Genomic DNA, 15,933 nt, shown 5'->3' with positions numbered 1-15,933 from the left:
CTACAGCTGCTTCTAGACACAGAACTGAGTTCGACCCAAAGGGACTACGCCCAAACAGCTCAAGCTTGTGGGGAAGCATTGATAACGTTGATAAATGAAGTGCTTGACCGTGCAAAGATTGAAGCTGGCAAGCTAGAGCTTGAGGCTGTCCCATTTGAACTTAGGTCGATTCTTGATGATGTTTTGTCCTTGTTTTCTGAGAAATCTAGGCAAAAAGGTGTTGAGGTAAGTGCAGAGCTTGACCGCCCTATTTACAATCAAAGTACTGTTGTGCATGGCATAATTTTCTGTTTACTATGAAAGTGCTAATTTATTTGAAACTTATGCCCTCAAAATTATGTAATTAACTGGAAAGTGCAGTTGGCTGTTTTTGTTTCAGATAAAGTGCCTGAAATAGTTGTGGGGGATCCAGGAAGGTTCAGGCAGGTGATTACCAATCTTGTCGGGAACTCAGTAAAAGTAAGTGCGATTATCAAAACTACTTTTGACCAAATTCTACATTTTCTGGTCCCATGATATGCCAGCGAGTGGGATGACCCTCCACTTCTCTATCTCCATTGATTTTGAGTCTCAGATTTTAGAAAGCTTTAGCCGTTCTCATTTTCACATTTATTTAGAAATCAGTCTGGCTTATAAAAGTCATAGCTAATGGCAGGAACCTGCAACTATTGTTGCGGAAAAAGTTTATAATTAATGTTATACCTTTTGAGCCTCATACCAAAATTTGGTGGTGGTTTCACTCGATTGTTAATACTTCACTCATGACGCAAATTTTTGTTTATGTTATAACAGTTCACAGAGCAAGGACATATATTTGTTCAAGTCCACTTAGCTGCACAAGCAAAATCAGTTATGGATGTGAAGACAGAAGCTTGTTTGAATGGAGAGTCTGAGTGCATAGCACAATCTTGTGCTCGGCAGTTCAACACCTTGAGTGGTAAACAAGCTGCTGATGATCGAAGCAGTTGGGAGACCTTTAAGCATTTAGATGATGAATTCCGATATGATGCTTCAAGTAATATGTTGAATGATAATGCTCATCATAGTGTCACCTTGATGGTGTGTGTTGAAGATACGGGAATTGGTATCCCTGAACAAGCCCAAAAACGGGTGTTCACACCATTTATGCAGGCTGACAGTTCAACTTCTAGAAATTATGGGGGAACGGGCATAGGATTGAGCATCAGTAAGTGTCTTGTTGAACTAATGGGTGGTCAAATGAACTTCACTAGCCGTCCTCAAATCGGAAGCACATTTTCTTTTACTGTTGAATTCAGAAGATGTGAAAAAAGTGCTGTTATAGATCTGAAGAAATCTCTCTCTGATGATCTACCTACTGCATTTAAAGGGTTAAAAGCACTTGTAGTTGATGGGAAACCAGTTAGAGCTGCTGTCACAAGGTACCACCTGAAGAGACTGGGTATCCAAGCTGAAGCAGTAAGTAGCATCAGGACAGCAGTTGCTGTGTTTGGGAAATATGGCTCCCTGATTTCTAAGTAAGCCTAAAGTCCTGATATTGCATGTTAAATATGATATTTAAGTTGAGATACTTCACTGTATGAGAAGTCAAGCTGAGATTTTAATGAAAGCTTTGTTCTTATTGTTTGTTGAGTTTGGTAGATAAAAGAAAGTGGTTCTTGTGGTGGACAACTGTAGTTACAGGAAAACAGAAACCAAGATGTCTATTTCAGGCCTCAAGATCTTTGTATTGCAGGAAAATTCTTTATCTCATTGCCTTGATCAATCTCCCTTTCATATTTCTTTGCCTTGAGAGAAAAGTACAGTATGCACTACATAACTAGCAGCCTCCTTTGGATTGAAAATTTCTTTTCGTTTATTGTTCTCACAGTTTGAGACCCTTCTCTTTAGTCATCCTCATTCTTGTTTTTATTCCTTTTGTTTTATCCTGTTGTATTTTCCACTTGTCAAGTACAGAACTCTGCCTTATCTAATTTGAGGCAAACAGAAAAAGAATAAAAAGGGTGTTGCCTTTTATAGGTTTTTTTGTTTTCTTGAAATTGTTTCAACACAATCCTTGTTAAAATATATTGGAACGTTGAGTGAATCCCTGAGCATATGGTTAAGGCTATTCCCCATAGAAATAATCAGATTAACTTTTCTTTACACATTCAGTGCTGTCGCTTTTTTAGCTCTGTGATTATAGAATACATCATATGGTAGTCTAATGTTATTTTGCTTGTATTTGGGGCAGAAGCGAAAAGCTGCCAGATATGTTTCTTGTAGAAAAAGATTCATGGATTTCCGGTGAAGAGGACAGCATTATGCAGATATCAAACTGGGGACAAAATGGTCACTCATATAAAATGCCTAAGATGATCCTTCTTGCGACCAATATCACTGCTGCCGAGACTGAAAAAGCCAAGGCTGCTGGCTTTGCAGATACCGTGATCATGAAACCTCTGAGAGCGAGTATGGTAGCTGCATGCTTGCAACAGGTATTAGGAATTGGCCGAAAACCCCAAAATGGAAGAGATGTACCCAACAAATGTACCGGTCTTCGTGGCCTGCTCTGTGGCAAGAAGATATTGGTCGTTGATGATAATATTGTCAACCGCCGAGTTGCCGCTGGTGCCCTCAAAAAGTTTGGGGCAGATGTACAATGTGCTGAGAGTGGTCAAGAGGCTCTGAAATGGCTCCAGCTCCCACATGAATTTGATGCCTGCTTTATGGATATTCAAATGCCGGAAATGGACGGGTATGTCAAAACATTATTAGGATTTATTCCATTGTTTTTATGTTTTTAGCATGTTAGACTTTTTTTCCATTATGCAGCTCGCCTTTTCTTCGTCTTCTGTTGTTTTTTCTTTTCTGCCCGTTTTTCATGTTTGTGACTTCAGATTTCTTTTCCTGTTATTTACTACAATGTTCTTTCCTTGTTGATTGGGTATCCTTGTTTACATGGATCAATATGTTCATACTTGATCTCCTAGGAACATTTTAGCAGATAAATTTGATTTATTGTGGGTATCCGAAATAGTGAAAATTTGCTGTTACCTGTCTTATTAGAATCTAAGATTATTTCACTTTTACTGCCACAATGTGTATAATACTTGACATCTATGATTGACATTAATGAAAATTTTTTAGAGGAAAACTGTAAAAAGAACTGAGCTTGTCGACATAGTACAGATGTCCTTTTCTTTTAAAATTTCTACGTCTTCAACTGCTGCACGAAAAAGATTACAGAGTTGCTGCCGTTTCTGAGCATTTCAAGAAACCACTGATTTCGAATAATAGAACGTATCAAATTGTTAAAGAATGAAATATTGCTTTATGATCAGTTTTCCGACAGTAGCCAAGTATTTCAACTTTGCAGAAATTGTTAAAGAATGAAATATTGCTTTATGATCAGTTCTCCGACAGTAGCCAAGTATTTCAACTTTGCAGACGTCAGTGACATTTATTGACCTTGTTTGTTCTTTAAAGCCTTCTCTGCAAGGATGTAAGATGTGTCGTAAATACGCGACGCATATGGTGTTTATTGCCCAATTCCTTTTACTGCAGATTCGAGGCAACTCGTCTTATTCGGGAGATGGAGAACAAAGCGAACACGCAGATGCACGGAGGATGCATGAAGGATGGAACAACAAAGAAGAGCGAGTGGCATATCCCCATATTAGCAATGACAGCCGATGTTATACACGCCACGTTAGACAAATGTTTGAAATGCGGAATGGATGGATACGTGTCGAAACCTTTCCAGGAGAAGAGTCTCTACCAGGCCGTTGCCAAGTTCTTCGAGTCCAAGCCTGTCAACTCATAGCACAGAGGATCTTGAGCATGATTAAAACTGATTGCATCTCAGCTTCAAGTGATTGTTACTTGAGTTAATGTAGCCAGCAATTTTTCCTCGTCCCTGCTGGTGTCTTCTTGGCTGATCACCTGGTAATGAAAGCCGTGGATATATTCTTTGGTGATTGAATTTGTTCACAAGCGTTGTTGCAGGTATAGGCGCTTGTTCTTCTAACCAACTAGACTTGATTAGCTTCTCAAGTACATGTATACGTACTACAAAACCATGAAAAGAACGTTCTTTCCCCTTGTTGTATGTACATTGATGGGGAAGGGAGCAAAAGATGTAAATTTTGAGGTGGTTCTTCGAATTCTTGATGTCGTGTTAAAGAAGAGCCGGTTTCCACTTCTGTTGTCATCTTCAGTTGTAGAATGAAGTATGTTGTAGAAATCTGTAGTTGCCACTTAGAAGCTGTTTTGCGTTTGTTGTATATACTATGATGCAAATGTGTTTCCCAGAAGGTGTCCGTGCCATTCTTTGTTGTTGAAGATAAGCTTTAATAGGGGCCATTTGGATGCAAGATTATTATTAGTATTTTTTTACCCAAATCCTTCTTATATTCATACAGAATTGCTCATTAGCAACAAGGTATCCAGACGGATTCTTGAGCTTATTCTTGAAGAAACAAACTTAAAACATTTTGTCTTGACAATTTGATGTCTTTTGGAAGAGAGACAATTTAAGACGGTTTACCGTAACTTTGTAAAGGAAATTTAACATTATGTAAATACATTTATGTTGTACACAACGCTTGGAACAAACCCAGTAGCGATAAGCTGAAAAGGCGACAAACCTTTATGCAACATACAACTCTACAAATCTCTAAATAAACATAGTCAATGAATCAGATATCCAGCATTTGGGCTATTACACATGGAAAGACTCTACATAGCTAAAGGCAAGCTTGAGAACTAATAACAAGACATAGTCAATCTACCACATATCCAACACTTAGGCTAACACATGGAGATAAGCATATACAGAACATATACAGAATAGAAGGAGAAACCTTTTCTCTTGCTCTGGAACTTGGCTTCTCAAGAGACCTTTCCTCAGTCTAGCGGTGAGTCGCACCCAAAAGAGAGAGAAGGAATGTCCTGTAATGGCTTGATGTTTCCGAATGAACTGCATCATTGAGTGACTTCCCGTATTTCTTATGGTACTCTGCTTTTATATACTGCATATCAATCTCCGCTCTCGTCACTATCACTCTAGTAAGGGTTGTATCATCAGTTCCCATGCCCTTCATTGCCTTATGCAGCACCTTAATGTATTTAGCAACGAAGGGTCATTACACAACGACAGTGGAATTGATAAACATTTACAAATAGTGCAAAAAATGAATCCTATCATATATAGTTTGATGTGCATGCAAAAGTAGATATACGACACTGTTTCCCTCAGGTGAAGCAATCTGTCAGCTAAGATACTGGATGATTTTATTCACATCTTTTCCTAGCATAGTGTAGCTATCATTGTTTGTTTCAAGTTTGACTACAACCAGAAGAGTCTGAGCTGGTTATCTAAACCTTTATTCTCAAGAATTTTGTCGAATATTGTTTAAGCAATGTAGACCTTTTGGTTGTTTACAGAATATATTAAGATTTCTAAATTTAATTCTGTTGTTCAAGACAAATTTTGTGCAAATGGCATTTCAGGCAGATAACATAGATAAGAACAAAGTGAAGAAAGAATATCTGAAAGTGAAAAAAATTAAAGAGAACTATAATTTCAGGAGAAAAAAATGACTGCAATTCTAAAACCAATGTAACATTTTACCTTGGCAAAGTACTTCCCAGGGTTTTCAGCACACTGCAGTATAGTCAAGAGTGCAAACTCAAAGTGCCCTGAGGTTTCACTTTTTATGGCCTACAAGAAGATGCTCATTTAGCCAACAGACAGAAACCTTAAGGGTATAATATTTCAAGGAGAAGGTTTAGGAGTTAGGTTTTACCTTTTTCAGTGAGTTCCCATACATGCTGTGATAAGCAGAAGCAACAGCGACCAAATGTGCCCGACTTCTTTCAGAAAATATATGTATGAATGTCTTCTCGTCAGTTCCCAGCTTCTTTTCCCCAGCTTTATAGAGAGATTTAGCATCCTTTTCAGCCATTACCTTGTCCACCTCTGGACCTTCATACCGCATTGAACTAATGCAGGCGAGCAGCAACTGCAAAATGGAACCGAACAGCAGTGAGGTGGATATATGAAAAAGCAATGCATCTTATGCTGAAATCATTTTAAAACATATGCGGAGCCCAGAGAATGAATCCAACGGATGACACTTCTGAAGTACTTCGGTCTTGATACTTCTTAAGATTAGGTCTTTGGGCCTATACCATCATTGGGAGAAAAATCGAGCCTGATTTATACCACAGGGATTCAGGGAAATCTGTGACTCGAAAAACAACTATTTCTTTGTAGTATATCAACTTTTATCTGATCATAACTTTTTTCCTTATCTGTAGGCCCAACTCCAATGCATCCATGTAATTGCTCTGTAATTATCTTTACCTATTTCCCTGTGTCTATCTTATGCATGGGTGAAAAAATTGTTACTAAGAGAACGCAGTGGAAGATACTCAGCTATGACTCGCTGGATTATAGAAGAAGTTAATTCAAGAATTCCTGTTTTCATTTTTAGCTTTTGCATTCGCACATCATACGATTATATCATTTGAAAACATCTTCACAGTCCATGTGAATTCCTCCATTTTGATTATTCAATAATTTCATTTTGATCCATCAGCACTCCGGTAATGTAATCAAATGCCCTCATATAGTGCATGCCTGTATTGAAATACTCTCAAATGAGCAATTTTCTTAATAGTTGGAGCTAGCAAAACACCCCCGAAATAGAAGATATGTATTGGTAGTCCATAGAACTTGTTCTCTTTCTACATGGAAGAAAGGAAAAAGAAGTACAATGATTATCATTATTTCCAATTTATATTCTAGAATATTGCAAACAAAAGACAAGGGCAACATAGAATAGAATGCATCTTAATGGGACGTGACCAGACAAGGCTACTTTAAGTTTATTATTGTCTTAGTTTCGTTAATGCACCCAAAACTTCTCATCAGCCACATACAACTAATGATAGGACTTATAAGGGGACCATGTATGTTATCATACTCCCAGCCATTTTATCTTCCTAATCTATGAATTCCGCTGGACCCAATTTTAGATAGGTACTATGTCTGTCCTTTCATCATAGCAGAAATAATTGGCTTACAACACAAATAAGTTCTCAATTTATAAATATTTACAACAAGAATGAACAGTAGAAGCGCTGAAAATCACTACTTTACGTGTTTGTTCATGTTGACATGAAGATGTGAGTATCTATCCCAGGCAGAGAGAGATAACAGGTGTATATAAACACACATGTTTATATGTATAAACACACACAGAGAGAGAGAGAGAGAGGGGGGGACCTTTTTGTGATCACCAGATGCCTGGTATTCAATATCATGCTCAAGGTAAGCATGAAAGCGAGCATGGTATATTTGTTTAACATATTGTATTTGGGGTGAAGTCCGAGAACATATTACTTCAGTAGCAGCTTTTAGATCAATGATGTCACCAGTCAAAGCTTGCCTTATAATTGTTGCATCCCGTGCAGCAGGATCAGGCATCCACAATAAGATTGCTTTCTGAAATCATTGCAAAACATATATACAGAAGAAAATTGCTTTAGGAACAGCTGGAATGTGATTCTTTATTAAAGTATCTCTATCAAAGAATATAACACTGGATGAAAAAATTCAAGCAATTTCTCAAAGGTTACACTATTACAAATCGAGCAAAAATATTTGGTTGAGCATCAGTTATTGAAAGGAAAAATTATGCCGATCCTCCTTGTTACCTCGACGTTACCACTAAGTTCTGAAGCCAGCCGTTTGGAAAGTTCTGTAGAATACATAGTTCTGTACTCTTGTTCAATAAGCAAACGCTGTGTTGCGTCCCTATGGGCAAGGATGTTGACAACTGCTGCAGTATCACACCCAAAACCTAAACAATGCAATTAATAGATAGATCTCATTGTATGCATTTTCGACTCGGATAAACAATATAGTAATTTAGAAATGCTCCTTGTATAATGAGCTTCAGTATTGCTTGAATGAAATTGAGATAGAACGGATGGATATTTGACAAAGAAAAAGGAGTGTCTCACAGATTGACTGTGTACAAGCATAATTTTATTCTTGATCCTATTTTCAGCCATTAGCAGGAAGTTGAGGCCTCAGGAAAATCATTTAACCAGAAAAACTTAACAATTCAAGAAGCAGATTGCAATTCACCATCCAACAGAGAATTATATTGCTAACTCCCAGTCTTTCTCAACAAAGAGAAAGAAAGAGGGTCTAGAAATAGCATAATTGAAAGTCCACAGGTGGGAGTTCTTGGATGTGTGAAGTGATCACGTTACCAAGTTTGAGGTTTAACTTGATTAGGCTGATTATTCGCAAGGACTTGCCTAGTATTCCACATGATAATAATTTCAGATTCGATCAACATGAAGAAAAGCCATGGAAATATCGAACATAATCAACACAAAGAAACACTCATGGAAAAAACGATCTATATAAGAAAACAAAAGCGCAAAACTTCATCAGCAACAAATTATGAACTAGCAAACAAAAAACAGAAAAATCCAAAAGAATTAACAGCTAAATAGAATTACTACGATGAACTAAAGAAATTCCCATATCCATCTCATCCTCAAGAATTTAACCAAAAAAATGCTCAATTTACATCAAACATCAAATAAACAAAACTAAATTTCCAGAATTACATAGTACAAAGTTCAACCCACCAAAAAAAAAAAAAAAAAAAAAGAAAAAAAAAGAAGGAACAAATACCCTTAAAAGCAAAAAAAAAAAAAACCCCCCAAAAAAAAAAAAAAAAAAAAAAGGAAAACAAAAGAAGGAACAAATACCCTTAAAAGCACGGTAGAGTTGCATAGCATCATCACGAGGCGTAGTTAACACCGGAGGAATACTCAACGTCGCCATCTCTAACTTCCTTTCCCTCTCTTCACTTCTCTCAATCTCACGAATACTAATCTATTCAGCTCAATCAAAGGAAGACTACACAATTTTAGGTCAACAACCAAGCAAAGATCACATTTACAAAATTGGAAATAGGCAAGCAAGCGCGTGGGCCGGTGGGCGTACAACTTCCACTGCCGAATGTACCACATTAGACTTCGTCCATGGTTGGACTTTGCTGTCGGGAATTCAACGAATGCGAACGTTACTTCTCTGTAGCGCGTTGATAGACTTTGACCCCACAAATTCACAGTTATTTTACGACAAATTTTGTTGTGGGCCCCAGAAAGAAATGGTCATTATAGTGGAAGTTGGGGAAAGTTATTTATGGCTGGCTGAATGATTGGATTGGACTAGTTAGTGGGAAACTATAGCTTGGACCAAGTTGCGTTACATCTGAATCAATCACATAATAAGTAAAATATAATTATTGTAATTGATGTTCAATTTAAAATAGTGATCAATTTCATAATAAATATAATATACTTATTATGTGATTGATTTTATTTGATCAAATTTGATTTGAATAAGAATTTTTCTTAGAAAAAAATTCTAGTTTAGAATATTTAATAATTAAAAAACATATTTAAAAAAATAATTACAACACACTCTCTTAAAATTTATCATAATTATAACTCTCACTCCTGAGATTCGGTATAATACATGTAGATCCCATGTGGTTTGAAAAATTACATCTAGCACCCATGAGGTTTTCTTCCATCTAACAAATAAGTTCTTCTGTTAGTTAATATTCACTAATTTTGTTGATATTAATAAAAAAATTTAAAAAAATCTATATTTACCCCTATATTGACTTATTACTGATTTATTGCAAGTCAGATAAATCATTTTGACACCAAATTACCCTCATACGTCTTCACTTGTTAATGCATGTGAAGAGGTATATCTTCTCCATTATAAGTGTAGTTTAGTCAAAAAAAGAAAAAGTATTCGAACTGCAATAAGTATGTAATAAGTCAATCAAGGGTAAATATCAATTTTTATTCAATTCTTTTTTTAATAATATTAGCAAATTCAGTGAATTTTGACTAATAGATGCACTTGTTTGTTGGATGAAAGCAAACATCAGGAGTGCTATATATAATTTTTTTAACCACAAGGGGTCTAAGTCTAATTACACCAAATCTCGGGGGAGGAAAGTGTAACTATCCCTAATTATAAATACTCTCTTGTCATTCGAAAAAATTATAAATGTATTCTAAAATTAATGATTTTCTAACAAATTCCATCTTATAATAAGCTATTACGAGGGGATATATATATATATGTATATATATTTTACAAGGCTGATATATCTTGTGTTACAATGTTTGATGAGGTGGTTGAGGAGTTTATAGGATTGTCTTTTGCAGGGCGCACATAGCTTATAAAGTCTGTCCTATTTAGACTGTAGAAGAAAGGGTGGTTATGAATTTCTTTAGATGCAAATAGGTCTATTTTGGATTTATGGGCCTTCCCATAGTGGGAATTCTTTGATGGATTCAAATTCTGGGCTCCACAATTTGCTTAGGCCCACTTTACAAGTACTTTTGGGCCAACTTGTGTGAATTGGTTAGGCCCAGATGTAATTTTCATATATCTATATTGGACTATTTTTAATTATACGACAAATATAATTATACTTATTTTATGATTAATTTTATCGAATTAAATCTGAATTGGATGAAAATTTTGAGTGCATGGTAGAGCTTGCTTGGGAATGAAAGTTAATATAGTACTATGAAAAGGAAATTGCTATTTTACACTTTTACATCCTCCAAGTGGCCATAGGATGATGTTGTTGGAGCTTATAAATTATAGGATAAATTGCATAACACCCCCTGTATTTTGGTAAAATATCGTGAAATTCTCCCTATATTAATTTAATACGTAAAAATCTCCCTGTGTTTTATAAAATATATATATAAAAGAAAACCCTCTCCATTAAAAATTAAATGAAGAGTGCCTCACACTCACCTTTTATGCGGGTGGACTTCATTTTTTAGCTTTTTGATGATTACTTTAAGTATATAAATGTCCATTTTACCCATTTGTTTCATATCTAAATACATTTTAAAATTTAAATTGATCTACTTATATTATTTTACTTATATATATTATATTTAATTAATTTAAATTATTTATTGAGTTCAAATATATTACAATGAATTATATTTATTGTGAAATATATTAGTTTAGATACAAAAACAAATAAAGAGTATATAAATTCTTTTTTTTAATTTTATTTTGAATTGATTAAAATAGGCCGAAACATGTTTAAATATAGTATAGGAGATTGGTCCATGTCAAAGCTTAGGGTGCTCGAACCCAACAGAAGTGAATCCAAACTACCTAAACCCCTGCTCATGCCTATAAGTCATTAAAGACACAACACACAAGATACATAGCAAAGTCTAAGAAATCAAGTCCAAAAATTCTCCGCCACACGGTTGCTCAAACTACGAAGGTAACACGTCTTTCTTGACTTCGAATCCTTCAACCTTTGATGCCATATTTCAAAATCGGAGGAGATTACACATCAACATCCAGAATACGCTTCAAGTTTTTAGATCAAAATTTGGACCAAAAAAATTAAGGGTATTATTTTTTACTTCAGATATTGTAACACTATTTTTCTTATTTCAATTTACAAAATTTTATTTTGTCTATATATTTCTTGTCTCGTAATTTATTCTTGGAGGCACAAAATTTTGTATAATAATGTAATTATCACTTCAATTTAAAATCCGATAATAGCTATTAACATATGTAGCTAGGCATTAACCCCCACTAACCTCAACTAGGAGTTAATTAGGGCTTCATAAACCACTTAAAAAAATTGGTGTCTAGCTAGGTTTTCATAGTCTACATAAATTTGGTGTTGGTTCATAATCATGTCCATACAAGCCACTAGAGTTAGTCCTAATTATTACAACTGAATTTAATTCTGGATATTGTTGTTCTTGAATTTAATGTAATTTTCCTCAAAAAGTGGTTGATATAATTTTCTCAAATTTTCGCACTAGTTTTTGGATTTTGTTGTAAAAACAGGGAAATTGTAATTTTGGTCATGTAATTCAGGAGGGGTGGCATTTTTAGTTTTGTACAAATTGATTTTCGCAACTTCATATTTTGGCAATTTTAATTATTTTCTGGCCAATTTGATCGAAAATTGCAATTTTGGTCCTGTAAATAAATTCATGCAAGACAAAAAATGCCAACTCTCTCTAGTTATAGAACTAAAAATGCCAATATCCCCTAAATTACAAGACTAAAATTATAATTTAATTGGGTTATATCCAAGTCACATGCAATTTTTCGGTCACTAAAGGATGAAAATTGCCAAATTTTTAAAGTTACAGGACTTTAAATGCCACCCTCATAAGTTACAGAACTAAAATTGCATTTCTCCCTAAAAAATAATACTGCATCAACATATTTTAATTGGATCTACTTGCCAATGAAGTCTAGTTCGATTGGCATCGTTGAGACTTCAAAATAAAAAAGTTGTGAGTTTGAGTCCCATGAATGTTGATGTATATTTACTTTTATAATGATTTGTTGCTTCTTTCTTTCGTTTGAACGTATTCGTTGATTTGAACTATTAATATATTGGATCAGGCTTGCATTTGAATATATTAAATAATACAATAAATTGCATATTATAAAAAACATTTACATCTAATTAGCCTGATTTTAAAAAGGAGAAGAGATAAACCAATTATTTGGGTTTGACCAACAGCCCTAACTTTTGAATTCGGTCACATATGCTATTGTACATATAGCGACTGCAATTAAACTCTCACTTTTTTCATAATTAATGTATAGTATTTGGACTATGATAAGAATTAAATCATATATATATATATATCTTCCCTATATGGTATATTGCTTATCTATAAATCTCAACATATTACAATCTTATGATGCCCACAAAATAATTATAATTACAACATTATGAGTTTCATTGAAATAATTGAATATTTGTCTTATTTTATGTATATATAATTTGATATTTTATTTGTTTTATAGTTTGATTCTTGAAAAATATATTAATAAATTTGTGGAGATATTGATGTAATAGTGTAGTATTGACCTTCAAAACCTTTTCTTCCATAGTGAGAAAAATAGTTATGACCTACGTATATTTCTAACATAATAAAATACTTGCTGATACTTTCAAATACGCGTACAACTGTAAATATTGTGATAATATTAAAGAAAAAAATATAAATCACAAAAAAATATATTTTATTATAAACTATCATAAACTAATTAAAAAAATATATAAATCAGAAAAAAATTATGTTTTATTATATGGTACAACATTGTATCATATTTGTTTATATAGATGGAAATTTGTATATTTGGAGACAAAAGCAAGATTGATTGTGGGGTTGAAGACCAATGATTTGAGTGGGCAAAAATGAGGTAGTGGGAAGTGATATGAATGTCTCATCCGCAGGCGTGCCCCAAAACCCAATATTTATGTCTTCATTTTCAACCCATCAAAATTGTCTTTTTCCATCCCAAAAAGCCCCACCATCACTCACATTATCATATCAAAATATTCCCCCTAAACCAAGGAATTTACACACTTCTTCTTTTTAACTGACGCGGCACGCGACGTGATCGCTATTTTATAATGTGAAATATTATCTCTTCTTATTTTTACGTAAATTGAATAGTTCTGTTGTAAAAAGACATTTTGTTAGGAGGAAGCGTTTTTGAGACTTATAAGCCACTCAGCTTCTTGTCTGCAATTGATGTTGGATGCGTACGAGGGGTTTGGGGTGACTGCATTATCTCATTCTTACAAACGGTGCTGAATGATGCGACATGCTACGCGATCGGCGTCTCGTTGTGCAAAGTATTGGATGTTTCAATTTATTCGAACTAGCTTTACGATTTTATTTTAAAAATATATTTTTTTAAGAAAAAAATCATTAAATTTATAAGCCACTCGAAATTCTAAATCTATAATTAATATGAAACTCTTATCATAGTTAAGCAAAGTCGAGTGCTCAGCTTCAAACTTCAAAAACATTCAACCCATTCAATTATTGAACAAGTACAAGCTCTGATTTGTTGTGTCATTTTCACTAAAGGAAATTTGACCAATTGACATTATATCATATATAATATAATATATATGTAAAGATTTTTGACTCCCACAATAATTATGGGCGTGAAAAAATATGTCGTTTTTGCTTTTTTTTTTCTTTATTTTATTTTCTTGCAATAGTTATGTGTACATTGAGTAATCATATATAATTATTCTAATAATCATTTGATTTTTTGAACGCATTTATGTAAGAATCTTTGTAGTATATATATGTTCAAAAAGTTTTTAAATTTAGCTAAAATTTAATAAGTCCAAGGTTTAAAATTGTTGCATGCGTTGCTTCCGACAATCACGGGTGACCTTTGACCTGAGTTAATATGGTAATGTGTGTGTGTTTTTTTTTAATTATTATTATTTTTTTATAAACATGTGAAAGATATTAAACGGTGTGAAATGTATGATATCACGTTAATTCGATTAAAATTTTAATATTAATGTAATATAATTAATCACAATATTTGATATTTTGAAATTCAATAGATATAGTAAAATTCATACTGCAATATCAAGTGTATATACGACAAGTTGATTAACAAGTAAAATTTTTGTTACTAATTTATATTATTTACTATAAGAAATTGACTTGCTAACGAATTTAGCAACGAAAATTTACTTGCTAACGAATTTAGCAATGAATCCTATTGATACGATTTTGAACAATTTTGTTGATCCGACACAATTCATATCGTCTAATATTTTCACACTATTTTTTGTATATAGTATGCGATCATTACATCATTCAGTACATTTAAAATTCAAAGTCTGATTCAATAATTGATAATTCAAACCAAAAAATGCATTTAAACGAGACCAAAAAAAATAAATTTCTATACAAACAAATATACTATCATATTCATGGGATTCAAACTTACAACCTTCTACCACTTTTTGCACTTATTTGAATAACCAAAACTTTGATATGCTCTAAGCAAATGGGGCTTATAATAAGCCAAATAGCCTCAAATATTAGTGGGAATTAAATAAATTGAAAAATAATAAGATTAGTTAAGTTTTTCAATTAATCATCTGACATAAAATATAGCTTAATCCTTCTTGATACGTGTAGACTAATTTAAATTATTGATTATGTTCAATGAATTTATTACAATTATGCTTATAAAATCATAAATATTGTTATCAATTAATGATAACAAATAAACCCACAAATTAAACCGGATTGGGAATATTATCTGAGCTGATATATATATATATATATAACATAATAATCTGAAATTAAATAAAGACATATATATAAAGAGAAAAGAGTACATATAGTTGTAATAACGAGGACATGAATTACGAAAATTAAGGAGGACAAATTGTAAGATTGATTAAGCACGATAATATCACATCATTCTACCTATATATATATATATATATATATATTCTTCGTATCTTATGTAAACACGAGTTACATCACAACGTCGCATCAAGCATACACGCCTTTTTCGGGATTAGAACTAAATAGTCAAAGAAATTTAGGGGAAATAAAAATAAAGAGGGAGGTGAAATTTTCTCCGTGACAATATCACACGTACGATATGTTCACTAGCCAACAATATGAATACTAAAATTTCAAATCTTTCATGTTAGTAAAATTTAAGGAAATCATAATTTGTATGATGATCCTCGAATCTTGAAACTTCATGAGTATACAACTTCGTGAAAAATTATTAATATATTCCTTAATTATAATAATTCAATAATTGATCAACTTTATAAGGATGTCATTCAAATTTTCTATTTTTTTAATTAAATTTTGTATTAAATTGTTCAAAATACGCCTTCGGACCTCAAATTATAATTTTGTATATTTGCCTACAAAATATATTTTTTTTATAAAAACGTGTATCCATCATCTGGGTTTTTAAAAAAATTTATATTTTTTAAATTTTTGTAAAAGTATAAAAATTTCAGTAAGAGTAAAATTGATATTTCC

General features: G+C 33.2%; 2 protein-coding genes across 2 annotated transcripts in view; one reads left to right on the top strand and one right to left on the bottom strand.

The window, feature by feature from the left end:
• LOC105156165 (histidine kinase 4) overlaps positions 1 to 4,274 on the top strand; it is a 9,511-nt gene extending 5,237 nt beyond the window's left edge. The window contains exons 7-11 of the mRNA XM_011072222.2: positions 1 to 225; positions 361 to 459; positions 793 to 1,496; positions 2,213 to 2,716; positions 3,526 to 4,274. The exon at positions 1 to 225 is cut by the window's left edge and continues 4 nt beyond it. Of these exons, the coding sequence (XP_011070524.1) occupies positions 1 to 225; positions 361 to 459; positions 793 to 1,496; positions 2,213 to 2,716; positions 3,526 to 3,784 (1,791 nt within the window). The 3' untranslated portion in view covers positions 3,785 to 4,274. The remainder of the gene's footprint in view (positions 226 to 360; positions 460 to 792; positions 1,497 to 2,212; positions 2,717 to 3,525) is intronic.
• LOC105156164 (annexin D5) lies at positions 4,514 to 9,048 on the bottom strand. Its single transcript, XM_011072221.2, has 6 exons — positions 8,758 to 9,048; positions 7,684 to 7,829; positions 7,253 to 7,471; positions 5,769 to 5,984; positions 5,594 to 5,683; positions 4,514 to 5,078 (listed from the first exon to the last, which is right to left on the bottom strand). The coding sequence occupies exons 1-6, from the start codon at positions 8,831 to 8,833 to the stop codon at positions 4,872 to 4,874; spliced, it is 954 nt and encodes a 317-aa protein (XP_011070523.1). The 5' UTR covers positions 8,834 to 9,048; the 3' UTR covers positions 4,514 to 4,871.

The sequence above is a fragment of the Sesamum indicum genome, linkage group LG2, assembly GCF_000512975.1.
Source record: "Sesamum indicum cultivar Zhongzhi No. 13 linkage group LG2, S_indicum_v1.0, whole genome shotgun sequence".
In the NCBI taxonomy this organism is placed as follows: Eukaryota; Viridiplantae; Streptophyta; class Magnoliopsida; order Lamiales; family Pedaliaceae; genus Sesamum; species Sesamum indicum.
This window is presented reverse-complemented; position numbering and strand designations above follow the sequence as displayed.